General features: G+C 70.3%; 4 protein-coding genes across 6 annotated transcripts; 2 read left to right on the top strand and 2 right to left on the bottom strand.

The window, feature by feature from the left end:
- Nucleotides 1-552: 552 nt before the first annotated feature.
- Nucleotides 553-3,719, top strand: RDH5 (retinol dehydrogenase 5). The gene is made up of 4 exons (XM_041711620.2): nucleotides 553-1,011; nucleotides 2,007-2,265; nucleotides 2,699-2,862; nucleotides 3,421-3,719. Exons 1-4 carry the CDS (start codon nucleotides 696-698, stop codon nucleotides 3,642-3,644), a joined length of 963 nt encoding a protein of 320 aa, XP_041567554.2. The 5' UTR covers nucleotides 553-695; the 3' UTR covers nucleotides 3,645-3,719.
- Nucleotides 3,720-4,338: 619 nt separating this feature from the next.
- Nucleotides 4,339-7,994, bottom strand: CD63 (CD63 molecule). 2 transcript variants are annotated; one of them, XM_041711625.2, is made up of 8 exons: nucleotides 7,868-7,994; nucleotides 7,320-7,397; nucleotides 6,057-6,245; nucleotides 5,435-5,509; nucleotides 5,237-5,332; nucleotides 5,020-5,163; nucleotides 4,860-4,943; nucleotides 4,339-4,531 (listed from the first exon to the last, which is right to left on the bottom strand). In XM_041711625.2, exons 2-8 carry the CDS (start codon nucleotides 7,383-7,385, stop codon nucleotides 4,466-4,468), a joined length of 720 nt encoding a protein of 239 aa, XP_041567559.1. In that variant the 5' UTR covers nucleotides 7,386-7,397; nucleotides 7,868-7,994; the 3' UTR covers nucleotides 4,339-4,465. The 2 variants fall into 2 exon arrangements, with proteins under 2 accessions (XP_041567559.1, XP_041567560.1); XM_041711626.2 differs by having other exon boundaries at nucleotides 7,839-7,952.
- Nucleotides 7,995-8,716: 722 nt separating this feature from the next.
- Nucleotides 8,717-12,121, bottom strand: INPP1 (inositol polyphosphate-1-phosphatase). Of its 2 annotated transcripts, XM_072919665.1 has the most exons (6): nucleotides 11,883-12,121; nucleotides 10,859-11,129; nucleotides 10,722-10,782; nucleotides 10,354-10,557; nucleotides 9,701-9,875; nucleotides 8,717-9,242 (listed from the first exon to the last, which is right to left on the bottom strand). In XM_072919665.1, exons 2-6 carry the CDS (start codon nucleotides 11,060-11,062, stop codon nucleotides 8,732-8,734), a joined length of 1,155 nt encoding a protein of 384 aa, XP_072775766.1. In that variant the 5' UTR covers nucleotides 11,063-11,129; nucleotides 11,883-12,121; the 3' UTR covers nucleotides 8,717-8,731. The 2 variants fall into 2 exon arrangements, with proteins under 2 accessions (XP_072775766.1, XP_041567549.2); XM_041711615.2 differs by lacking the exon at nucleotides 11,883-12,121 and having other exon boundaries at nucleotides 10,859-11,479.
- A 170-nt stretch (nucleotides 12,122-12,291) lies between these two features.
- On the top strand, nucleotides 12,292-22,001 carry GDF11 (growth differentiation factor 11). Its single transcript, XM_041711616.2, has 3 exons — nucleotides 12,292-13,791; nucleotides 18,369-18,742; nucleotides 19,467-22,001. Exons 1-3 carry the CDS (start codon nucleotides 13,413-13,415, stop codon nucleotides 19,845-19,847), a joined length of 1,134 nt encoding a protein of 377 aa, XP_041567550.2. The 5' UTR covers nucleotides 12,292-13,412; the 3' UTR covers nucleotides 19,848-22,001.
- The last annotated feature ends 474 nt before the right edge of the window (nucleotides 22,002-22,475 follow it).

The following is a 22,475-nucleotide window of genomic DNA, read 5'->3' as shown; positions in this document are numbered from 1 at the left end:
CCCCCCCGCCCGGCCGGTGACGCACGGCCCCGGTAATCCCGGCTTGGCCCGGCACGGCCCGGCCCGAGCGGCGGCGGCGGGGCCGGGGGGTCCCGGGAGGGGCTTTGGGGGGCCCCCCACCCACCCCGAGAGGGCAGAGACCCCCAAAGGTGGGGGCAGCGGAGGCGGAGCGGGCCGGGGTCGGTCCCGAGTGACCGGGGGGTCAGTCCCGAGTGGCCGGAGCGGGGCCGGGGTCAGTCCCGAGTGACCGGGGGAGGGGGGGGTGGGTCCCGAGTGGCCGGGGTGGGGTCGGTCCCGAGTGACCGGGGCGTGTTTGGGGGGGTCAGTCCCGAGTGGCCACTCTGCCCTCGGGGGGGAGACCCCCGTGCTCTGGGCAGGGTGGGGGGTCCCAGCCGGCCACTCTCAGGGGGTCCCAGAGGGGGTCCCAGGTGCCCCCTGACCCCCCAGGCCATGCGGCTGTACCTGGCACTGGCAGGGGCACACAGGGTGGGGGTCAGGCAGGGTGGGGGTCTCTCTGGGGGTCCCGGTGTGGGTCAGGCAGGGTGGGGGTCTCACAGAGTGGGGGTCCCACATGTCCCCCTGCCCCCCCCAGGCCATGTGGCTGTACCTGGCGCTGGCAGGGGCACACAGGGTGGGGGTCTCTGTCTGGGGGTCACACAGAGCAGGGTCCCACATGTCCCCTGTCCCCCCAGGCCATGTGGCTGTACCTGGCGCTGCTGGCCCTGGTCTGGGCTCTGGGCTGGCTGCTGCGGGACCGCCGCACGCTGCCCACGGTCAGCGACAAGCACGTCTTCATCACGGGCTGCGACAGCGGCTTCGGCAACCTGCTGGCGCGGCGGCTGGCCCGGAGCGGCTACCGGGTGCTGGCGGCCTGCCTGACCCCGCAGGGCGCCGAGAGCCTCCGCGGGGCCTGCGCCGGCACCCAGCTCAGCACCACCCTGCTGGATGTCACCCAGCCCGACAGCGTCCGCCGCGCCGCCGAGTGGGTGCGCAGCCAGGTGGGCGAGAAAGGTGAGCGGGGAAACGGGGCTGGGGGCTGGGGAGGGGGCTGGGGGCTGCGGGAGGGGGTGTGGGGGCTGGGGAGGGGTGTGGGGGCTTGGGGGAGGGGGTGTGGGGGCTTGGGGAGGGGTGTGGGGGCTTGGGGAGGGGGCTGGGAGAAAGGTGAGGGGGAAAAAATGGGTCTGGGGGCTTGGGGAGGGGTGTGGGGGCTGCGGGAGGTGGTATGGGGGCTTGGGGAGGGGGCTGGGGGCTTGGGGAGGGGGTGTGGGAGAAAGGTGAGGGGGAAAAATGGGTCTGGGGGCTTGGGGAAGGGTGTGGGGGCTTGGGGAGGGGTCTGGGGGATTGGGGAGGGGGTGTGGAGGCTTGGGGACGGGGTGTGGGGGCTTGGGGAGGGGTCTGGGGACTGGGGGAGGAGGTGTGGGGGCTGGGGGAGGGGGCTGGGGGCTGGGGGAGGGGGGCTGGGAGAAAGGTGAGGGGGGAAAAAATGGGTCTGGGGGCTTGGGGTGGGGCCTGGGGGCTCGGGCAAGGGGTCTGGAGGCTTGGGGAGGGGGCTGGGGGCTTGGGGAGGGGGTCTGGGAGAAAGGTGAGGGGGGAAAAAATGGGTCTGGGGGCTTGGGGAGGGGTATCGGGGCTTGGACAAGGGGTCTGGAGGCTTGGGGAGTGGTGTGGGGGCTTGGGGAGGGGGCTGGGAGAAAGGTGAGGGGGGGAAAAAAGGGTCTCAGGGCTTGGGGAGAGGTCTGGGAAAGGGTGTGAGGGTAGGGGGAGCATGGGGGGACAAAGGTGAGGAGGGATAATGGGTCTGGGGGATTGGGGAGAGGTCTGGGAAAGGGTAGGAGCAGAGGGGATAAAGGTGAGGGGGGGAAAAAGGGTCTGGGGTCCCAGTTTGGTGATCCCGGTTTGGGGGTCCCCGTTTAGGGGTCCCCCACCCTCTGGGTGTCCCAGGGGTCACTGGGGGTCCCAGTTTGGGGGTCCAAGTTTGGGGGTCCCTCACCCCCTGTGCCCCCCAGGGCTGTTCGGGCTGGTGAACAACGCCGGCGTGGCCAGCCCCATGGGCCCCACGGAGTGGATGGACATGGAGGATTTCCGCCGGGTCATGGCCGTCAACGCCTTCGGAGCCATCGAGGTGACGCTGGCGCTGCTGCCGCTGCTGAAGCGCGCGCGGGGCCGCGTGGTCAACACCTCCAGCGTGCTGGGCCGCGTCTCGGCCAACGGCGGCGGCTACTGCCCCTCCAAGTTCTGCATCGAGGCCTTCTCCGACAGCCTGCGGTCAGTGAGCGAGCGAGTGCGGGCTGGCCTGGGCCGGGCGGGTCGGGCTGTGACCCTGCAGCCACGGGCTGGGCCCTGCGGTCAACACCTGGGCACTCCGGCCACGGGCTGGGCCCTCTGGTCACCCCCTGACCCCTCCGGCCACGGGCTGTGACCCTGCAGCCACGGGCTGGGCCCTGCAGTCACCCCCTGACCCCTCCGGCCACGGGCTGGGCCCTGCAGCCACCCCCTGAGCCCTCTGACCCCTCTGGTCACCCCCTGACCCCTCCGGCCACAGCCTGACCCCTCCGGCCACAGCCTGACCCCTCTGGTCACGGCCTGAGCCCTGCGGCCACGGCCTGAGCCCTCTGGTCACCCGCTGACCCCTCTGACCACCCCCTGACCCCTCCGGCCACCCCGTGACCCCTGTGGCCACCCCGTGTCCCCTCCGCAGGCGGGACATGTGGCACTTCGGGGTCAAGGTCAGCGTGGTGGAGCCGGGCTTCTTCAAGACCAACGCCACGGACGCGAGCGCGCTGGAGGCGTCGCTGCGGCAGCGCTGGGAGCGCCTGGAGCCGGCCACGCGCAGCAGCTACGGGGAGCACTTCCTGCCCCAGTGTGAGCGGGGGACGGGCCGGGGGGCGGGGGGCACCGGGGACCCCCCTGGGCATTCCCCGGGGGGCGGCGACTCAGCCCTGCCTCAGTTTCCTCCTTTGGGACATCCCCCGGGGGGCAGCGACTCAGCCCTGCCTCAGTTTCCCTCTTTAGGGCATCCCCTGGGGGGCGGCGACTCAGCCCTGCCTCAGTTTCCCTTTTCCTGAATTCCCCATAACCCAGGATCTCACCCCTGCCTCAGTTTCCCCTTTCCACCTCCCAAATTCAGAGTCTCAGCCCTGTCTCAGTTTCCCCTGTCTCAGTTTCTCCTGTACCTCCTTTTCCCTGTTCCTCAGTTTCCCCGCACCCCAGTCCCCATAACCCAGTCCCCGTGCCCCAGTCCCGTGCCTCAGTTTCCCCGTGCCTCAGTTTCCCCACACCCCAGTCCCCATACCCTGTTCCCCGTGCCCCAGTCCCATGCCCCGTTCCCCATGCCTCAGTTTCCCCGTTTCCCATGCCTCAGTTTCCCCCCATGTCCCCATTCCCCGTTCCCCGTGCCTCAGTGTCCCCCCACGTCCCCAGACCTGCGGCTGCAGCGGCGGCTGCTGGCGCTGCTGTGTGACCCGGACCTGGCCAAGGTGTCGCGCTGCGTGGAACACGCGCTGCGGGCGCGGCACCCGCGGAGCCGCTACAGCGCGGGCTGGGACGCCAAACTGCTCTGGCTGCCCGCGTCCTACCTGCCCGCCGTGCTGCTGGACCTGGCGCTGGCCCTGATCCTGCCCCGGCCAGCCGCGAGTGGGTCCTGAGACCCCAGACCCAATTACCGACCCCAGACCCAACTGGGGACCCCATAAACGTGGGCAATAAACGGCACAAACCCACCTGTTCTGGTTCTGATTGGGGTTTGGGGACATTGGGGTGGGGTTTATGGACCTGGCGCTGGCCCTGATCCTGCCCCGGCCGGCCGCCAGCGGGCCCTGAGACCCCAGACCCAATTACCGACCCCAGACCCAATAACCGACCCCAGACCCAACTGGGGACCCCAGACCCAACTGGGGACCTCACAAACGTGGGCAATAAACAGCACAAACCCACCTGTTCTGGCTGTGATTTGGGTTTGGGGACATTGACATGGGGTTTATGGACCTGGCGCTGGCCCTGATCCTGCCCCGGCCGGCGGCCAGCAGGCCCTGAGACCCCAGACCCAACTGGGGACCCCAGACCCAAAATAAACCCCCCAAATAAACCCCAAAATAAACCCCCAAATGTGGGCAATAAACGGCCCAAACTCATCTGTCCTGGCTCTGCTCGGGCTCGGGGTTTGGGAACACCCCATTAGAGACCCCCAAACCCCACCAGGGTCCTTGTCCTACCCAGGAGGAACCCCCCAACCCCAAAGACCCCCTCAAACCCCTCAAAGGGACCCCCCAGACCCATGAGGGACCCCCCCCCAAACACATGAGGGACCCCAAACCCCTCAAAGTGACCCCCAAGTCACACTCCAGCTTTTCCTCTTTATTGCAAACCCGGGGGTCCCCCGGAGTCCCCCGGACCCCCGGGGGGGGGGGGGGTTGGCACGTGGGGATCCCCCAGACCCCCGGGAGGGGGTCAGGAATTTGGGGGGGGGCTACATGACCTCGTAGCCGCTGCGGATCCCCCGCATGAGGCAGCAGGAGAAGACAACGCCCAGGACCTGGGGGGACAGGAGGGTGACAATGGGGGGACAAGGAGGTGACAATGGGGGGGGCAGGGAGGGGACAATGGGGGGATGGGGAGGGGACATTGGGGGGGCAGGGAAAGGGACACCGTGGGGGGACAGATCTGGGGGCGTCGGTGACACTTGGGGGGTGCCAGTTAAATTTGGGGAGGGGAAGAAGGAAAAGGGGCTCACTCACACTTGGGGCGGTCAGTTTGATATGGGGGGTCTCACCCCACATTTGGGGGGGTTCTCAGCCCACATTTTGGGGGAGGGTCTCACCCCCCATTTCAGGAGGGTCTCACCCCCCATTTCGGGCTCTCACCTCGAAGAAGGCGACGCCCAGCGCCACGGCCGCCAGCACCACCAGGTTCCTCCTGACCCAGGCCTCGAGGCTCGGCAGGCAGCCCTGGGGAGGGGGGCACATTGGGGCGGTCAGGGGGGACCCCCAGAGAGCCGGAGATGAATTTGGGGAGGGGTCTCACCTTGGCGAACACGGTGGCGGGCGTGGGGTGGAGGTTGCAGGCGGCGCTGGGCTGGCGGCAGCAGGAGCTGGGCACGGAGTCGTTGGCACCGAAGCTGCCCACGCTGGCCCAGTCCGTGTAGTTGTTCACCCCGCAGCAGGACAGCTGGCACGCAGAGGGGTCAGCAATGCCGGGGGGGGTCCAGCAGCAGCCCCCTCCCCAAATTCGGGGTGCTCACCTCCTGCTGGAAGCTGTCCAGGGTGGCTCTGAGCGCCGCGTCCTCCTCGTAGCTCCTCAGCGCCCGCCACAGCCCCTCCTCCACCAGCCCGTGTACCTGGGGAGGCACCGGGGGGGTCACGGGGGGCTCGGGACCCCCGGGGGGGCACAGAGGGGTGGGGACCCCCGGGGGGGGCGTACAGGGGGGTAGGACCCCCACCTTGTGCCTGAAGACGTAGCCGGTGACAGCGGCGGCCAGTTGCACCAGGAAGATGAGGCTGAGCAGGACGGCAAACTGGGGGGGCACGGGGGGGTCAGGGGGGCTTTGGGGGGGTCTGGGGGTCATAGAGGGGATTTGGGGGTCTGGGGGGTCATAGAGGGGGTTTGGGGGGGTCATAGTGGCGGTTTAGGGGGTCTGTGGGGGTCATAGAGGGGGTTTGGGGGGGGTCTGGGGGGTCATAGAGGGGATTTGGGGGGGTCATAGTGGCGGTTTGGGGGTCTGGGGGGGTCTTAGAGGGGGTTTAGGGGGGCCTGGGGGAGTCATAGAGGGGGTTTGGGGGGGCACAGAGGGGGTTTGGGGGGGCACAGAGGGGGTTTGGGGGGTCTGGGGAGGGCACAGAGGGGGTTTGGGGGGCTTACAGTGAGGTTTGGGGGGGCACAAAGGAGGTTTATGGGGGTCTAGGGGTGGTCACAGAGGGGGTTTGGGGGTGTCCCGGGGGGTCCCGAGGGTTTTCTGGAGGTTTCCCGGGGGTTTCCCAGTGGGGGTCCCGGGGTGGTCCCAGCGGGGTTCCCGGGTGGGGTTTTTTGGGTGGTCCCGGGGTGGTCCCGGCGCCCCCCCTCACCGTGGTGACCATGCAGTGGCTCTCCCGCCAGGCGCCGCAGCAGCCGAGGAAGGCGGTGAGGAAGATGAGGACCCCCAGCCCCAGCACGGCCGCGGGGCTCCAGCCCGCGCCGCCCCCCGGGACCAGCGGGGCCCGGCCCGGCCCCAGCAGCGCCGAGCAACCGACGGCCACCAGCGCGGCGCCGCAGAGCTGGGGAGGGGGCGAGGGTGGGACGGGGCCCGGGACGGCCCCCTCCCCAAATTACCCTGCAAACCCCCTCCCCAATTACCCTGCAAACCCCCTCCCCAAATATCGCTGCACAGCCCCCCGGCCCGGCTCCCTCCCCAAATTACCCTGCAAGCCCCCTCTCCAAATTACCCTGCAAACCCCCTCCCCAAATATCGCTGCCACGGGGACACGGGGGGGGGACACGGAGGGGACACGGTGGGAGGGGACACGGGGGTGTCACGGGGGGGACACGGAGGGGACATGGGGGGAGGGGACACGGGGGTGTCACGGGTGGACACGGGAGGGGCAGCGGCCGCAGCGGGAAGCGCAGGAAGTTCGGCCCTTCCGGCCACGCGTGTGCGCGGGGGGGGCCGCCCCCCACCCCTCCCGGGGGTCCCGGTGGATTCCGGGGGGGGTTCACCCCACCGGGACCCCCACCCCAGCCCCCTCCCGTGCCCGCTGTGCCCGCGGGGCGTGGGCTCGGCTGCACAAACACGCGCGGGGGGGGCGCGGGGGGGTTGGCACCGTGTCCCGCCGTGTCACCGGGTGTCCCCCGCCCGGTACTCGAGGGGTGACTCAGCCCGGTGGCGCCGGGGCGGCGACGTGGGGGGACGGGAAGGGGCCCCGTGACCCCCCCGGTGTCCCCCGGTGTCCCCCCCCCCGGTGTCTCCCCCGGTGACCCCCCCGGTGTCCCCCGGTGTCCCCCCCCCGGTGTCCCCCCCGGTGTCCCCCCCCGGTGTCCCCCCCCGGTGTCCCCCCCGGTGTCCCCCCCCGGTGTCCCCCCGCCCGCTCCGGCCGTTGGCTCCCGCCGCTCTTTCCTCACCCCAACTTCCCCAAAGCCGCCTCCCGCCTCTCCCGGGGCTCCCCCCGGTCCCCCCCGGTCCTTGGGGTCCCCCCGTGTCCCCCCCCCCGGGACAGGGACAGGATGTGGCTTCACCCACGGCGACAACACATCCCCCCCTCCCCCAGCACCGGGGCCCCCAAACCCGGGGCTCCGGGGAGGATCCGCCCGGTTCTACCGGCAGCGGCCCCCCTCCCGGTGCCCCCCGGACTCACCCAGAAGACGAAGCTGAAGAAGAAAACCAAGAACTTCACGCACTTCATCCCCCCCTCGACCGCCATGGCCCCGCCGTGCTGCGGGAGCCGCCGCTCAGCACCGGCACCGGGCCCGGCCCCGCGGCCGGTACCGAGCCCCGCCACCGGGGAACCGCCGGGCCGGGCCCGGTGCTGCTCCCGGTGCCGCTCCCTCACTCCCGCCGGTCCCGGTGCCGCTCCCTCCCAGATCCCGGTCTCGGTTCTGGTGCTGCTTCATCTCCCGGTCCCGGTGCTCCCGAAGTTCCCGGGCTGCTCTCCCCCTGCCCCGCTCCCCCTCCGGTTCCCGGTGGTCCCGGTACTGGTCCCTCCCCACTCCCCGCGGTCCCGGTACCATTTCCCCTCCCGGGTCCCCACGTTTCCCCCCCGGTCCCCCCGTCCCGGTGCCGTTCCCCCCCTGGTCCCGGTACCACTTTCCCCCACTCCCCGCGGTCCCGGTACCGTTTCCCCCCCGTTCCCCCTGGTCCCGGTGCCGTTCCCCACCCGCTCCCGGCGCTCCCGGTCCCGCTCACCGCCGCCCTTCCCGAGGGCTCCGGATCATGTGACGGGGGCGAGCCGAGAGAGCCCCGGGACCGCCCCGGGACCGCCCCAGCAGCGGGACTGCCCCGGAACCGGCACCGGCACCGGCACCGGCACCGGCACCGGCACCGGCACCGGCACCGGCACCGCCCCGGGACCGGCACCGGCACCGCCCCGGGACCCCCGAAACACGAGCGGCTGCGAGGGATGCTTTATTGGGGGGCATTTGGGGACATTTGGGGACACCGAGGGGACACCGGGAACTCGGGACTCTGAGCTCGCACCGGGGCCCCAGATCCCCCCGACCCCAAACTCGGGGTCCCAAATCCCCCCGACCCCAAACTCGGGGTCCCAGATCCCCCCGACCCCAAACTCGGGGTCCCAAATCCCCCCGACCCCAAACTCGGGGTCCCAGATCCCCCCGACCCCAAACTCGGGGTCCCAAATCCCCCCGACCCCAAACTTGGGGACCCTGTAACCTCTGACCCCACACCCGGGGTCCTGGCCCCACTGTGCCTCACACTCGGGGTCCCAGCCCCCCAAATCCCCCCTCACCGGGGTCTCAACCCCCCAAATCCCCCCAAATCCCCCCCTCCTCGTGGTCCCAGCCCCCCAAATCCCTCCTCCCCGGGGTCCCAGCCCCCCAAATCCACCCAAATTCCCCCAAATGCCCCCAAATCCCCCATCCCGGGGTCCCAGCCCCCCAAATTCCCCCTCACCGGGATCCCAGCCCCCCAAATCCCTCCTCCCCGGGATGCGAGGCCCCCAAATTCCCCCTCCCCGGGGTCTCAGCCCCCCAAATCCCCCCTCCCCGGGGTCCCAGCCCCCCAGATCCCCCCAAATCCCCCCGCCCCGTGTCAGCAGCCCGGCAGCTCTCCCAGCTCGCCCAGCTCGCCCAGCGCGGCCAGCACGGCCCGCAGGTGCGGGGGGTGCACGAAGGCCACGAGCCCCCCGCGGTTGGCCCAACGCTGGGGCCCGGCCCGGCCCGGTTCGGGCCGGTGGTAGCGCAGCTCGGGGGGCTCCCCGGTGCCCCCCGCCCGCCGTGCCCGCAGCGCCCCCTCCAAGGCCACCACGCCGCCGCCCAGGGCCCGCAGGATGGCGTGGGGCGCGCACGAGTCCCAGGCGAAGGTGGTGGGCAGCGACAGCACGAAGGCGTCCGCCAGCCCCAGCGCCACGCAGAGCAGCTTGTACCCCGCCCCGGCCGCCAGCAGCGGGGGACCCCCGCCCAGGGAGCCCAGAGCCCCCCGCACCGCCTCCGACTCGGCCCGGCTCAGCACCACGCGGGGCCGCGGCCGCGGGAGCGGCGGGGACAGCGAGCACAGCCGCGTGTCGCCGTGGGCCACCCCCCAGTGGTAGCGACCCTGCCACCTGCAGGGACAGAGGGGACAGGGGGGACACCTGAGATTGGGGGGACAGGGACCCCGGGGTGGGGAAATTGGGAACCCTGGGATGGGGGAAATGGGGACCCCGATATGGGGAAATTTGGGACCCCGGGACCGGAGGGGACAGCGAGCACAGCCGCGTGTCGCTGTGGGCCACCCCCCAGTGGTAGCGACCCTGCCACCTGTGGGGACGGAGGACACCTGAGATGGGGTGGGGGACACCGCGGTGGGGACCCTGGGATGGGGGAAATTGGGGGACAGAGACCCTGGGATGGAGAAAATTCAGATCCCGAGATGGGGGGAATTGGGACCCCGGGATGGGAGGGTCAAACGGGGACAGGGACCCCAGGATGGGAGAATTGGGACCCCGGGATCAGGGGTGACAGGGACCCCGGGGCAGGGTCAGGGCTGTCAGGGGTCTCGGGGTGCGGGCTCCGGGGGTACCTGTGGGTCTGGGGGTCCCTCTGGAAGAAGGGCTCGTTGATGACCCCCAGCACTGGGACCCCACTGTGGCGGTCGAAGGCCCCCACGAGCACCAGGGCCGAGCACAGCCCCTCGGGTGCGATGCCATCGATGGGGGCCACGTCCTCGCGCCCCCCGATGAACTCGTTGGTGGAGTCTGGGGGGTGCCAGGGGGTCAGCGGGGTGCCAGCCATGGCCCTGTCCCTGTCCCCATCCCATCCTGTCCCTGGCCCTGTCTCCATCCTGTCCCTGTCCCCATCCCCATCCCACCCCACAACATTCCCTGTCCCCATCCTGTCCCTTCTCCTGTTTCTATCCCTTCAATCCCCTCTATCCCATCCTGTCCTGTCCTCATCCCTGTCCCCTCCCTGTTCCCATCCCTGGCACTGTCCCCATCCCATCCTGTCCCCGTCCCCATCCCCATCCCCACCCCACAACATTCCCTGTCCCATCCCTGTCCCATCCCCGTCCCCGTCCCTGTCCCATCCCTGTCCCCATTCCTGTCCCCATCCCTGTCCCTGTTTCTATCCCCTCTATCCCGTCTATCCCATCCTGTTCCCATCCTTGTCCCCATCCCTGTCCCCTCCCCATCCCCTCCCTGTGCCCGTCCCCGTCCCCCCCCCCACGCCCCTCACCAATGGGGTCTATCCAGATTCCCAGGTCCCCTGGGGACACTCCGGGGTCGATGCCATCCAGATCCGTGTCCCCAAGTGTCACCTCCCGGTGCACGGCCTCTGCCAGCAGCTCGGCTGCCCTCGTCTGCTCGGGGCCCAGCACGGCCAGCAGCAGGGCCACCGTGTCCCCCGGGGTGGCACAGACCCGCACTGTCACCGTGCCACCTGCCGGGACCCCAAATGACACAGGGACATGGCACAGGGACACCCGGGGTGGCACGGACCTGCACTGTCACTGTGCCACCTGCCAGGGCCATGGCACAGGGCCCTCTGTCCCCTCTGTCCCCCCACTGTCCCCACTGTCCCCCTGTCCCGCTGTCCCCACTCACCCTGCGCGTCCCTGAACTCACTGGACTCCTCCCCGTGGATGTGCCCCCGCAGCTCGGGGAACTGGGGGGACACCGGGGGGCTCAGGGGAGGCCGAGGGGTGCCAGCCCCAGCTGGGCCACCCCCGGGCTGTCCCCACCTGTGTCCCCAGGTCGTGCTTGATCAGCTCCTGGATCAGGACGTCCGCCAGCGTTTTGAAGTCGCGCTGGAAGCGGGCGTTGCGCTCCGGGCCCGACTTCTCGGCCGGCCGCAGGCGGAGCAGCGGCTCCTCCGCCCGGCACAGCCGCGCCACCTCCGCCGCCTTCTGCGACACCGCCACCAGCGCCGGCAGCAGCCCCGCCATGCCCGCGGCACCGCCGGCGACAGCGGCAGCGACACCGACAGCGACAGCGACACCGCGACACCGACACCTGGCAGGGGCAGCCGCGGGGTCAGCGATGCGCTGGGAAAGGAGCCGGAGCGATCCCGAATGGGGATGGGGCACAGGGGACAGGGGGACATTGGCGGGTGGGGACGGGGGGACATTTGGGACAGGGGACATTGGGGGTGGGGATTTGGGGACATTGGGGTGTGGGGATTTGGGGACATTGGGGTGTGGGGACAGAAGGACATTAGGATGTGGGGACAGGGGGAGAGAGGGACATCAGGGTGTGGGGACACTGGGATGTGGGGATTTGGGGACATGGGGATGTGAGGACATGGGGACAGGGTGACATAACTGGAGCCAGGGGTGACAGGAGAACACGGGAGTGTGGGGACGTGGGGACAGGGTGACACGGGGCTGTGGGGACACGGGGACACGGGGACGGGGGGGACACGGGGACACGCGGGACGCGGCCGTGTGGATGTGGGGACGCGGGGACACAAAGGCGGCCACGGGGGTGGCCGTGGGGACGCGGGGCTGTCCCCAAGGCTGTCCCCAAGGTGTCCCTGCGTGGGGGTGGCTCTGTCCCGCGGGGACGGGAAGGGTTCGGCCCGGGGGGGTCCCCGCTGTCCCCCGGGAGGCGCGGGGTGATGTGGCTCCCCCGGAACGATCCCGGAACGACCCCAAATTTCCCCTCCCCCGCCATCCCCGCACCGGAGACCCCCCCCCAGAGCCCGTCCCCACCCCCGGGGACACCTCGGGGACCCCCGGGGCCGCCCCCCGCCCGCGCCGCCGTTACCGGGGCCGCTGACAGCTCCTGCGGGCCGCCCGTGGGCGGGGACCGGGCCGCGTCACGGCCGCGCTTAACCCGCTCGCTGCCGCGGCCCCGCGGGCCCGGGGTCCCGCCGGAGTGCGGGGACACCGGGGGGGTCGCGGCACCGGCGGGGAGGGGACAAAGCGGGGGGCGACCCCCTCCCCTCCCCGCCCCCCGGGCGGCGGCACCGGTGACACCGCGGCGGCGGCGGGGGACGCTCGGTGGCGGTGACGGGGGTCCCGTGTCGCCTGTCGCGTGTCCCGTGTCCCCAAAACGCCCCCGCCGCGCGGGGGAGCGCTGCCCCCGGTGCTGCGGTACCGGCACCGATCCCCCCCGGGACCGGGGGGCAACGGAGCCGCTGCCCCCCCCACCAAAAACCCACCGGGACCCCCCCAGGGCCGTGTCCCCCTCCCGAGCCCCCCCGCCCGCCGGTGCATCCCCGGCGGGTCTTCCCCTCTCCATGGTTCTGATGGGGCGGGCACCGGGAAAAAGGGGGGCGGGGGTCCCCGGTCACCCGGGGGGTCCCCACGGTGATCTCAGCACCGGGGTTCCCTCCTTCCTCCCCTGGCTCCTCCTGGAAGCGCTGCCCGGTGCCGGTGCGGGGTGGGCGGGCTCCCCCTGTGTCCCCCCCCCCCCCAAAATCGCCCCCGCTTTGGGGCCGGGACCCCCGTGACCCCCGGGGGTCCCGGTGCCCCCCAAGCCGTGCCGGGATGTCCTTGTCCCTCCCGGAGCGATGCCCCGGCAGCACTTCCCGGTGCCAGGATGCTCCAGCGCGGGCAGCTTCACCCCCGTACCCCGAGTTCCAGCCCCCCCCGGGGGTCCCCGAGCCCCCCAAGTGCCGGGAGGCACCCCCGAGACGGGATCCGCCGGTGCCGGTCGCTGCTGGAAGCCGCGGCTGGCGGAACCCGCCGGTGCCCGGTTCCAGCGGGGCCGGCACCGAGCGGGGCCGGGGGGGCTCCGGGGCTGCCGGGGGGGTCCGGGGGGCGGCCGCACTTGCCGGGACGCGCATCCATCCCGCCGCACTTGCCGGGAGCCGCGGCCGGGCCGCGCCGCCCCCCGGGCCCCCCCGAGCCGAGGGGCGGGCGGGGGTGCCCGAGCGCACCGGGCGGCGGCGGGGCCGTTCCCGGGGCTCGGGGGGCCGGCGGCGGCTGGTGCCAAGCCCCTGCCAGAACCTCTTTTGTGCGCCCGCAGCCAATCAAGGCCGCTGACGACACACTTCTCTTGGGGTATAAAACCCCGGGGCCGCCGCTACCGCCGCTTTTTTTCATCCCCCCCCCCCCTTCGGCCCCCCCCGGGGTCCCCGCTTCCCCGCCCCCGCCGCCGTTACCGCCTTCCCCCCCCTTGCGCGCTGCGGTGGAAGCGGGGCGGGGGGGCGGCCCGGTGGGGAAGGGTTTGCTTATTTTATTTTTTTTTATTATTATTTTTTTCCCCTCCCTCTTGTTTCTGTTTTTTTTTTCTCTTTTTGTTGGTTTTTTTTTTTAATTTATTTTTTTTTAATCCCCCCTTCTCCCCCCGATGCATTTTTTGCTGTCCCCCCCCGGCATGGCCCCGCTGTGCTGGCTGCTGGGCTCGCTGGTGGCCGCGGTGGCTGGGGGGGGGTCGGTGGAGCAGCCCCCCGCCCCCGAGCCCGCCTGCCCCGTGTGCCTGTGGCGGCGGCAGAGCAAAGAGCTGCGGCTGGAGAGCATCAAGTCGCAGATCCTGAGCAAGCTGCGGCTGAAGGAAGCGCCCAACATCACCCGGGAGGTGGTGAAGCAGCTGCTGCCCAAGGCCCCCCCGCTCCAGCAGCTCCTGGACCTCCACGACTTCCAGGGGGACTCGCTGCAGCACGACGAGTACCTGGAGGAGGACGAGTACCACGCCACCACCGAGACCGTCATCAGCATGGCCCAGGAAAGTCAGTGCCGCCCTTTGTTCCGCTGCAAACTTCGCCGCAGGACTCCCCCCACCCCCGCCCCGGCCCCCCAGCCCCGCCGCGGGTCCCCCCCCGCCCCTCCTCGGGTCCCCTCCCGCTCCCCCGCTGCCCTCCCCGCTCGGTACCGATGTCCTCCCTGAGCCCCCCCCCGCCACCACCTCCCCCCGGGGTCCCTGAGCCCCTCCCGGGGGTCCCCGAGGGCCTCCGGGGGTCCCTGAGCCCTCCTCGGGTCCTTCTGGTGCTCCCCCCCCACCCCCGGTCTGTGCGGGTCCCGCGGGGACGGTCCGTGTGCGGGGACGGGGGGACAGAGAGGGGACAGTGAGGGGACAGAGAGGGGACAGAGAGGGGATAGAGGGGGGACAGAGAGGGGACAACGAGGGGACATTGAGGGGACAACGAGGGGACAGAGAGGGGACAAGGGGACAGAGCACCGGGCACCAGGAGAGGGGACTGGGAGAGGGGCCCCGTGCTGGGGAGCAGGAGCTGGCACTGGGGACTGGGAGGTGGCACTGGGGACTGGGAGGTGGCACTGGGAGCTGGGGACAGGAACTGGGAGCTGGGACTGGGGACTGGTCCTGAGTGCTGGGAGCTGTTACTGGGAGCTGGCACTGGGGACTGGGAGGTGGCACTGGGAGCTGACACCGGGGACTGGGACTGGGAACTGGGACTGGTGACTGGGGACTGGGAGCTGGGACTGGGGACAGGGGACACAGGACTGGGAGCTGGTTCTGAGAGCTGGGAACTGGGACTGGAGACACAGGACTGGGAGCTGGCACTGGGAGCTGCACTGGGAGCTGCACTGGGCACTGGGAGCTGGGACTGGGACCTGGGCCTGGGTGCTGGGACCAGGAACTGGGACTGGGGACTGGGATTGGGACTGGGAGCTTGGACTGGAACTGGGGACTGGGAACTAAGGCTGGGGACTGAAACTGGGAGCTGAGACTGGGACTGGGAACCGAGACAGGGCACTGGGCACTGGGAGATCAGACTGGAATTGGGGACTGGGAACTGAGACTGGAAATTGGGATGGGGAGCTGAGACTGGGACCACGAGCTGCAACCTGGGACTGAAACTGGAACTGGGAGCTGGGACTGGGACTGGGACTGGGACTGGGGACTGGGAACTGGGGACTGGGACCGAGACTGGGAACTGAGATGGGCACTGGGGACTGGGAGCTCAGACTGGAATGGGACTGGGGACTGAGACTGGGGATTTAAACTGGGAACTGAAACTGGGAACTGGGAGTGGGACGGGGAGCTGAGATTGGGACCAGAAGATGGGATTGGGACTGGGACTAGGCCTGGGAGCTCAGACTGGGACTGGGACCGGGACTGGGAGCTGGGACTGATACTGGGACTGGGGACTGGGAGCTCAGACTGGGACTGGGACCGGGACTGGGAGCTCAGACTGGGACTAGGGACTGGGGACTGTCACCAGGCACTGGCATGGCTCTGCAGTGGCACTGGGAGCTGGCACTGGGAGCTGGCACCGGGACTGGGAGCGGACTGGGGGCACGGGGCAGGTGGCACGGTGACCTCGCGGGGCATGGGGCACGTGGCGGGGTGACAGAAGGGTAACAACAGGGTGACAGCAAGGCCACAGCAGGGTGACAAACAGGACGACATCAGGGTGACAGCAGGTGACAGCAGGATGACATTGGGGTGACAAACAGGGTGACAGCAGGGTGACATTGGGGTGACAAACAGGACAACATCAGGGTGACAGCAGGGTGACATTGGGGTGACATGAGGCCAGGTGATGGAAGGTGAAAAACAGGGTGACACCAGGGTGACAGCAAGGCCACATCAGGGTGACAGTAAGGTGACAGGGTGACATTGGGGTGACATCAGGGTGACATTGGGGTGACAGGGTGACATCGGGGTGACATCAGGGTGACATCGGGGTGACTTCAGGCCGTGCTGGGGACAGGCCAGCGCAGCCAGGGCTCCGGGAGGGGACACGGGCACTTGGCCGGGCCGGGCTGGGCTCTGCCCCTCCCCTGCCTCAGTTTCCCCCGGGATTTCTCCACCTGCTCCCGGCGCGGGACCCCCGGGGGGGCGGGGGGCGAGGGGGAGCGGAAGGGAGGGAGGTGTGAGGCGCTGCCACCCCCTCCCCGAATTTCCTTCCCAGGCATTAAATGCGCTCGGGCGGCTTTGAAATTTTATTACCCATAAAATTGACGACACGCTGGGGTTTTCCTCTCGGGGGCCCCCCCTCCCCGCCCCTTTCACAGCTCGGGGGCTCCCCCAAAATAAAACACCGAACCCCCCCCCGGCTGGGGGGTCCCACGGGCCCGGATGCGCCCCGGGGAGGGGAGGGGGGGGGCTCCGCTCCGTTATTATTTTGATTTTTATTTTGATTTTTATTTTTTCCCCTCTCTCGGCTCGCCCCCCCCGGGGGTTGCGGGGTTTTTATGGCTCCTGAACAGAAGGAGGGGAAGGCGCTTTATGGGCGCAGCGGAGCCATAAAACTCTCGGGTTCCCCCCGCCCCCCGCCCCCCGAGACCCCTCCCGGGTGGGGGCCCCGAGCTGCGGGGAGGAGCCGAGAGGGTTAAATTGGCTCCTAAACCCCCCCACACACACACCCCGAGGGGCTTCCCGTGACCCCCGCGACCCGCGGGGGGTGGGGGGGGTCCGGGGGGAGCCGCTCAAGGTCAGCGCGACACGAGGAGGGGGCGACACCAGGACCGGGGGGACAGCGCCGACCCCTCGGGGAGGGGGTGGGGGGCTCGGAGCGGGGGGCCCCGAATGCGGAACAAAGAGCGGTGGGGGGGGGGGTCCGGGGGCCGCCCCCCGCCCGGCACGGGCCCAGCTGTGCCCGGTGTCCCGGTAACCTTTATCCCCCGTTGCCACAGCGACCGGACGAGCATCCTGGCACCGCGGCCAGCGGGGGCGCGGCCCCCCCGCGGGACCCCCCCACTCATCACCGCCGCGCCCGATGTCCCCCCCCCCCGCCCGGGATGGCCCGCGGGATGGGGGGGGGGACAGCGATGTCCCCGCTGTCCCCAAGGAGGGGTTTGGTGGCGCCACGGTGGCACCTGCAGCCCCCCAAGTCCCCCCCACTTCCCACCGGGACCCACCGGCCCCGTTGCCGCCCCCCACCCCCCCCGCGCCGGTGCCACCTCAGCCCCGGTGACAAAAAAGTGACAAAAAGTGACAAAAAGTGACAAAGTGACAAAGCCCCCGCCGAGCTGGGGTGGGGGGGTGGGGGGTCTCTCGTGGCTCTGAGCAGCGTGGGGGGGGTTGAGTGGGGGGTCCCCGCCGCCCCCAGCCCCATTTGCGAGCGGCGGGGAAGGGTCGGCGAGGGGAGGCGACATTCGGCGACATTCGGCGACATTGCCGGTGTCGTGACCCCCGCGCAGCAAATGGCCCCGCGCCGCAGCTGGGCGCGATTAAACCTGACCGGGGCGGGCCGGGGGCGGGGGGCGAATTCCCCGCTCAATTCGACCCAGATGTGGGGCCGGGCCGGGGGGCGGCGGGGAGACCCCCGGAGCCCGGGGCTGATCGGGGCTGTCACCGCCCCGCCGCTGGTGGCGCTGGGTTTGGTCACCTCCCGGGTTTGGGGGGCTGCGGGAGCCCCCCGAGAGCTGTGGGGGGTGTGGGGGGTGGGAGATGCGGACCCGCACCCGGCGCATCCCCGGGGAGGAAGGGGCGGCCCCGAGCAGGTGCCGCGGGCCCGGAGCCCCCCGCCCCACGCAGGCCGGGACCCCCCCCCGTGGGGGGCTCGCTCCGGGCTGCTCCTGAGCCCCCCAGGGCCGCGGGGCAGGGGGCGAGCGGGGACCCCCGAGCGGGCGAACCCCAGGCCAGGCTCTGCCCCGACCTTCACCCCCGAGTGGCTCGGGGGTCCCGCAGTGGGGCCGGGGCGGCCCCGGAGGGCGGCTCGGGGGTCCCAAGGGGTGGGAGGGCCATGGAGAGGAGCGGGGGGGGTCCCAGAGTGCGGTTCGGGGATCCCAGAGTGCGGCTCGGGGGTCCCAGTGTGGGTCTGGGGATTCCAGAATGAGGCTCGGGGATCCCCATTTGGGGTTCGGGGGTCTCTGAGTGGGGCTGGGAATTCCAGAGAGGAGCTCGGGGGTCCTGGCAGGGGGCTGGGGGGTCCCAGGGAGGGGCTCGGGTCCTGGAGGGAGGCTCAGGGGTCCCGTCACAGGGCCTGAGGGGTCCCAGCATGGGGCTGGGGGGGGGGTCTCAGAGAGGGTCCTGGGTTCCTGAGTGGGGCTGGGGGTCCCCGAGTGGGGCTGGGGGGTCTCAGAGAGGGTCTGGGGGATCCCATTGAGGGTCCTTCAGTGACTCTTGGGCATCCCAGTGTGGGGCCGGGGGTCCCGGTGTGGGGCTGGGAGTCCCTCGGTGCCTCTCGGGGGTCCTGGTGCGGGGCTGGGGGGTCCCTCGGTGCCTCTCGGGGGTCCCGGTGCGGGGCCAGGGGAGTCCCTTGGTGCCTCTCGGGGGTCCCGGATCACGGCTCGGGGATCCCGGTGCAGGGCCGGGGGTCCCGGAGCGGGGCCGGGGGGTCCCAGCGAGGCTCCCCAGGCCCAGCCTGACCCCTCTCTCCCGTCCCTCGCCCCGCAGCGGACCCGGCGGTGCAGATCGAGGGCAGCCCGCACTGCTGCTTCTTCAACTTCAGCCCCAAGGTCATGTTCACCAAGGTGGTGAAGGCGCAGCTCTGGGTGTACCTGCGGCCGGTGCAGCACACCGCCACCGTCTACCTGCAGATCCTGCGCCTCAAGCCCGTCACGGAGCAGGGCAGCCGCCACATCCGCATCCGCTCGCTGAAAATCGAGCTCAACTCCCGCGCCGGCCACTGGCAGAGCATCGACTTCAAGCACGTCCTGCAGAACTGGTTCAAGCAGCCCCACAATAACTGGGGCATCGAGATCAACGCCTTCGACCCCAACGGCAACGACCTGGCCGTCACCTCGCTGGGGCCCGGCGCCGAGGGGCTGGTGGGTGGCACTGCCCCGAGAATGGGGGTTTGGGGTGTCCCCGAGGGGGTCTGGGGTGTCCTCGAGGGGGTCTGGGGTGTCCCCAAGGGGCACTGGGTGGGTGCTGGGACGGGGCTCGGGGACGGTGCCAGCTCCGAGGGGTGGTGGCAGCCTGGGGGATCGCAGGTCTGAGGGACAGGGACAGTTCCGGGGGGCTGGTGGCAGTTTAGGGTGGGGGTCACAGGTCACGGGTGACAAGTGACAGCTCCGTGGGGACAGTGACACTCTCGTGGGGCTGGTGACACCTCCAGGACATGTCACCGCCCCCTCACCACTGTCCCTTTGTCACTGTCCTGTGTCCCCTCCCTGCTGTCCTGTATCCTCCCACCATTGTCCCGTGTCCCCTCCCTGCTGTCCCTGTCCTGTCCCTGTCCTGTCCCTGTCCTGTCCCTGCTGTCCCTGTCTCCCGTGTCCCCTCATCCCTGTGCCCCCTGTCCTCTCTCGGCCATCCCTGTCCCTGTCCCCTCCCCACTGTCCCTGTCCCTGTCCCCTCTCCCTGTCCCTGTCCCTGTCCTCTCTTGCTGTCCCTCTCCCTGTCCCCTCCTGCTGTCCCTGTCCCTGTCCCTGTCCCCTGTCCCTAATGTCCCTGTCCCCTCCTGTCCCTGTCCCTGTCCCTGTCCCCATCCCTGTCCCTGTCCCCTGACCCTGTTCCTGTCCCCATCCCTGTCCCCGTCCCGGTCCCCAGCACCCCTTCATGGAGCTGCGGGTGCTGGAGAACAACAAGCGCTCGCGGCGGAACCTGGGGCTGGACTGCGACGAGCACTCGGCGGAGTCGCGCTGCTGCCGCTACCCGCTGACCGTGGACTTCGAGGCGTTCGGCTGGGACTGGATCATCGCCCCCAAGCGCTACAAGGCCAACTACTGCTCGGGCCAGTGCGAGTACATGTTCATGCAGAAGTACCCGCACACGCACCTGGTGCAGCAGGCCAACCCCCGCGGCTCGGCCGGGCCCTGCTGCACGCCCACCAAGATGTCCCCCATCAACATGCTCTACTTCAACGACAAGCAGCAGATCATCTACGGCAAGATCCCCGGCATGGTGGTGGATCGCTGCGGCTGCTCCTAGAGCCGCCCCGCCTGCCCTCCTTCCTCCCCCTGCCTGCCTCCCCTCCGAGCGAGCCCCCCCTGCCCCCCGCGGCCTCCTCTTTTTTGCCGCTTTTTTTTTTTGTTTTTTTTTCTTTCTGGTTTTGTTGTCGGTTCGGGGCGGGGCGGGAAGCGAAAAGCGACAAAGGCCAAGCGTTGAAATCGGTTTGGACGGCGGAGGAGAGAGAGAGAGGAGGAGAATCCCACGGAGCAGCGACCCCGCGATCCCACGCGCATTGTGCAATAAAAGCGAGCGGACGGAGAAGGGAAAGGGGGGGACGGGGGGGCGCCGGGACCCCCGGGCCGCGGTGGCGACACGGGGACACCGCGGGGACACGGCCCCGGCTGGCGGCTCCCCCGGGCCAGCCCAGCGGGGAGAGCAGCAGCAGGAGGAAGAGGAGGAGGACGAGGAGGAAGAGCGAGCGCACCCCGCGTCTCCCCGTGCTCCTGGAGCAGCGCCGGGAACACCGCTGGTGGCACCGCTGGTGGCACCCAAGGCGGGGTGACCCCGTCCCCGCGGCCGCAGCGAGGTCCGGCCGCGGGACCCCCGGGACCGGGAGGAAAGCGCCTCCCTTCTTTAATTTATTTATTTATTAATCGCCCTCCCGGCCGGCGCTCGCCCCGCTCCCTCCCCTCGCAGCCGGGACCGGCTCCGGAGGGGCCGCTCCGGCCCGGAGAGCCCCGGGACCCCCGGGCAAGGGCGGCCGCAGGGGCCGGAGCCTCCGCCCGGGCTTTGGATGCAGCCCTGGCACCGGCCCCGGGGCCCCGGCGCTTTCCCGGGGGGTGAGGGCGGTCCGGCGGCCCGGGGGTCACCCGGAGGCGACACCAGAATTGTTGGGAGGCTCCGGCTGGGGCTGAAATTCCGCTTACGCCGCACATTCGCCTCCCGCTGCCCTCGGAGGGTTTGGGTTTTGTTTTTATTTTTTTTCTTTTTTTTTTTCCCCTGTTGTTTGTGTTTGTTTCACGTGAGAACGAACCCCCCGCGTCTCCCCAGGCTCCGCCGCGGCTCCCGCGGTTCCTCCCGGCCCCGAGCGATGCGGGCGGGGCGCGGCCCCGGCGCCGGAGCGGCCGCGGCCGGAGGAGGCTCCGGGAAGGGGGAGAAGCCCCCGCGGCCCCCGCGGCCCCCGGGCCCAGCACTTATCCCCAGGGGGCCGCGGGGGGACGCGGCCCCGGCCCGGGGGGCTCCGGGCGGAGCAGCACTTAGGGGGACTCACGGGCCGGGGCCTCTCGGCATCTTTAGCACTTGTCGCCGGCTCCGCCGCAGCCCCGCGGAGCCCCGGAGCGCTCACGGGGCCGGGGCGGCCCCGGGGGGAGGAACGCGGCTCCCCCGGGCCCCCCCTCCTGCCGCCGCAGCACTTAGGGGGCCCCCGGTGCCGCCGCCCGGTGCCACCGCCCTGGTGTCGCCGGCGGGGCCCGCAGCGAGGGAACGGGGATGGGGACAGCCGGGGAGGGGGGCGGAAGGGAAGGGAGGGGTCCCCGCGCCCCCAAAAGGGGCACAAGCCTGGCCCCAGTGACCCCCAGCCCCTCGCGGTGACCCCCAGCCGGGGATGCCAATCCGGGGTCGGGGGTCGCGGCGCCCCCCGGCCCTGCCCGTCGGTGCCCGGGGGGTCCGGGGCCGGAGCGGGGCAGGGGATGCCTCCGTGGCCAGCGCTGCCCCCACCGGGAGAGGTCCAGAACCGCTGGGAGGGACTGGGAGCCCCAAAAGCCGCGGTCCCGCACCCCAAAAAGCCCGCGGGGACCCGGGGCTGGCACGGGCAGGTGGCACTGGAGGGGACAGGAAGGGAGGGTGGGAACTGGGACCAGTTCAGGACCGGACACTGGAACCCCCCAGCTCCAGGCACTGCCCAGGACTGACCAGTCCCAGTACCCGGTTCTAACTGGTCCCAGTACCCAACTCTAACTGGTCCCAGTGCCCGGCTCTGACTGGTCCCAGTGCCCGGTGCTGACTGGTGCCACAGGCAGAGGGTGGCGGGGGGGGGGGTGGCGGCCCCCCGAGTATATTATTATTCTAATTATTCTAATTATTCTAATTATTTCCCGCTCTCGGGCTGTGCGTGACGTCTTAGGTTCCTTTTCTGTTGGTCCGTTCGTTGTTTTTGTCCCTCGTTCTGTCGCTCCGGGGGGACCCGGGGGGTCCCGGGGGGGGGTCCCGGGGGAGGGGGGGGCGGGGCCGAACTCAGCACTTGAACAGCAAAAATATAAAAAGAAAGAATAAAAAAAATTTCCAAAAAAAATTTAAAATTAGTTCTTTTTTAAAAAAAGAAAAAAAAGAGAAATAATCCGAGAGCTGCGAGGTTTCAGCTCCAGCCCCGGCGCTCTGCGGGTGGCGATATCCCCATTGTCACCTTTGTGTCACCTTTGTCACCTCCCGGGGGCGGGGGAGGGGTTTGGGGACCTTGGGGGTGGCACTGGGGACAGCCCCGGGAGACAGGGGGGACAGAGGGGACACCGAACAGTGCCAGGCTGGCAGGGGGACAAGGCCAGCAGGGCCCGAGTCCTTGGGGACAGAGGGCATGGGGACAACATTGGGCACGGGGACAGTGCCATGGGGACACCGGGTATGGGGACAGGGACATGGGGACATGGGGACAGTGCCTTGGGGACACCGGGA

This window comes from Taeniopygia guttata, chromosome 29 (genome assembly GCF_048771995.1).
Source record: "Taeniopygia guttata chromosome 29, bTaeGut7.mat, whole genome shotgun sequence".
Taxonomy (NCBI): Eukaryota; Metazoa; Chordata; class Aves; order Passeriformes; family Estrildidae; genus Taeniopygia; species Taeniopygia guttata.
The sequence above is the reverse complement of the archived record's forward strand: the minus strand, read 5'-3'. Positions and strand labels throughout refer to the sequence as shown.

What these genes read in the sequence shown, in the direction of transcription:
- RDH5 (XM_041711620.2), top strand. Translation starts at nt 696, where the DNA reads ATGTGGCTGTACCTGGCGCTGCTGGCCCTGGTCTGGGCTCTGGGCTGG. An exon ending in CAGCCAGGTGGGCGAGAAAG is followed by an intron (nt 1,012 to 2,006) that starts GTGAGCGGGGAA and finishes TGTGCCCCCCAG; the next exon opens with GGCTGTTCGGGCTGGTGAAC. An exon ending in GGAGCACTTCCTGCCCCAGT is followed by an intron (nt 2,863 to 3,420) that starts GTGAGCGGGGGA and finishes CCACGTCCCCAG; the next exon opens with ACCTGCGGCTGCAGCGGCGG.
- GDF11 (XM_041711616.2), top strand. Translation starts at nt 13,413, where the DNA reads ATGCATTTTTTGCTGTCCCCCCCCGGCATGGCCCCGCTGTGCTGGCTG. An exon ending in CATCAGCATGGCCCAGGAAA is followed by an intron (nt 13,792 to 18,368) that starts GTCAGTGCCGCC and finishes CTCGCCCCGCAG; the next exon opens with CGGACCCGGCGGTGCAGATC. An exon ending in GGCCCGGCGCCGAGGGGCTG is followed by an intron (nt 18,743 to 19,466) that starts GTGGGTGGCACT and finishes CCCGGTCCCCAG; the next exon opens with CACCCCTTCATGGAGCTGCG.
- INPP1 (XM_041711615.2), bottom strand. Translation starts at nt 11,260, where the DNA reads ATGTCCCCTGTCCCAAATGTCCCCCCGTCCCCACCCGCCAATGTCCCC. An exon ending in AATCTGGATAGACCCCATTG is followed by an intron (nt 9,876 to 10,353) that starts GTGAGGGGCGTG and finishes GGCACCCCCCAG; the next exon opens with ACTCCACCAACGAGTTCATC. An exon ending in AGGGACCCCCAGACCCACAG is followed by an intron (nt 9,243 to 9,700) that starts GTACCCCCGGAG and finishes CTGTCCCTGCAG; the next exon opens with GTGGCAGGGTCGCTACCACT.
- CD63 (XM_041711625.2), bottom strand. Translation starts at nt 7,385, where the DNA reads ATGGCGGTCGAGGGGGGGATGAAGTGCGTGAAGTTCTTGGTTTTCTTC. An exon ending in TCTTCAGCTTCGTCTTCTGG is followed by an intron (nt 6,246 to 7,319) that starts GTGAGTCCGGGG and finishes CCCCCTCCCCAG; the next exon opens with CTCTGCGGCGCCGCGCTGGT. An exon ending in TGGACAGCTTCCAGCAGGAG is followed by an intron (nt 5,164 to 5,236) that starts GTGAGCACCCCG and finishes TCTGCGTGCCAG; the next exon opens with CTGTCCTGCTGCGGGGTGAA.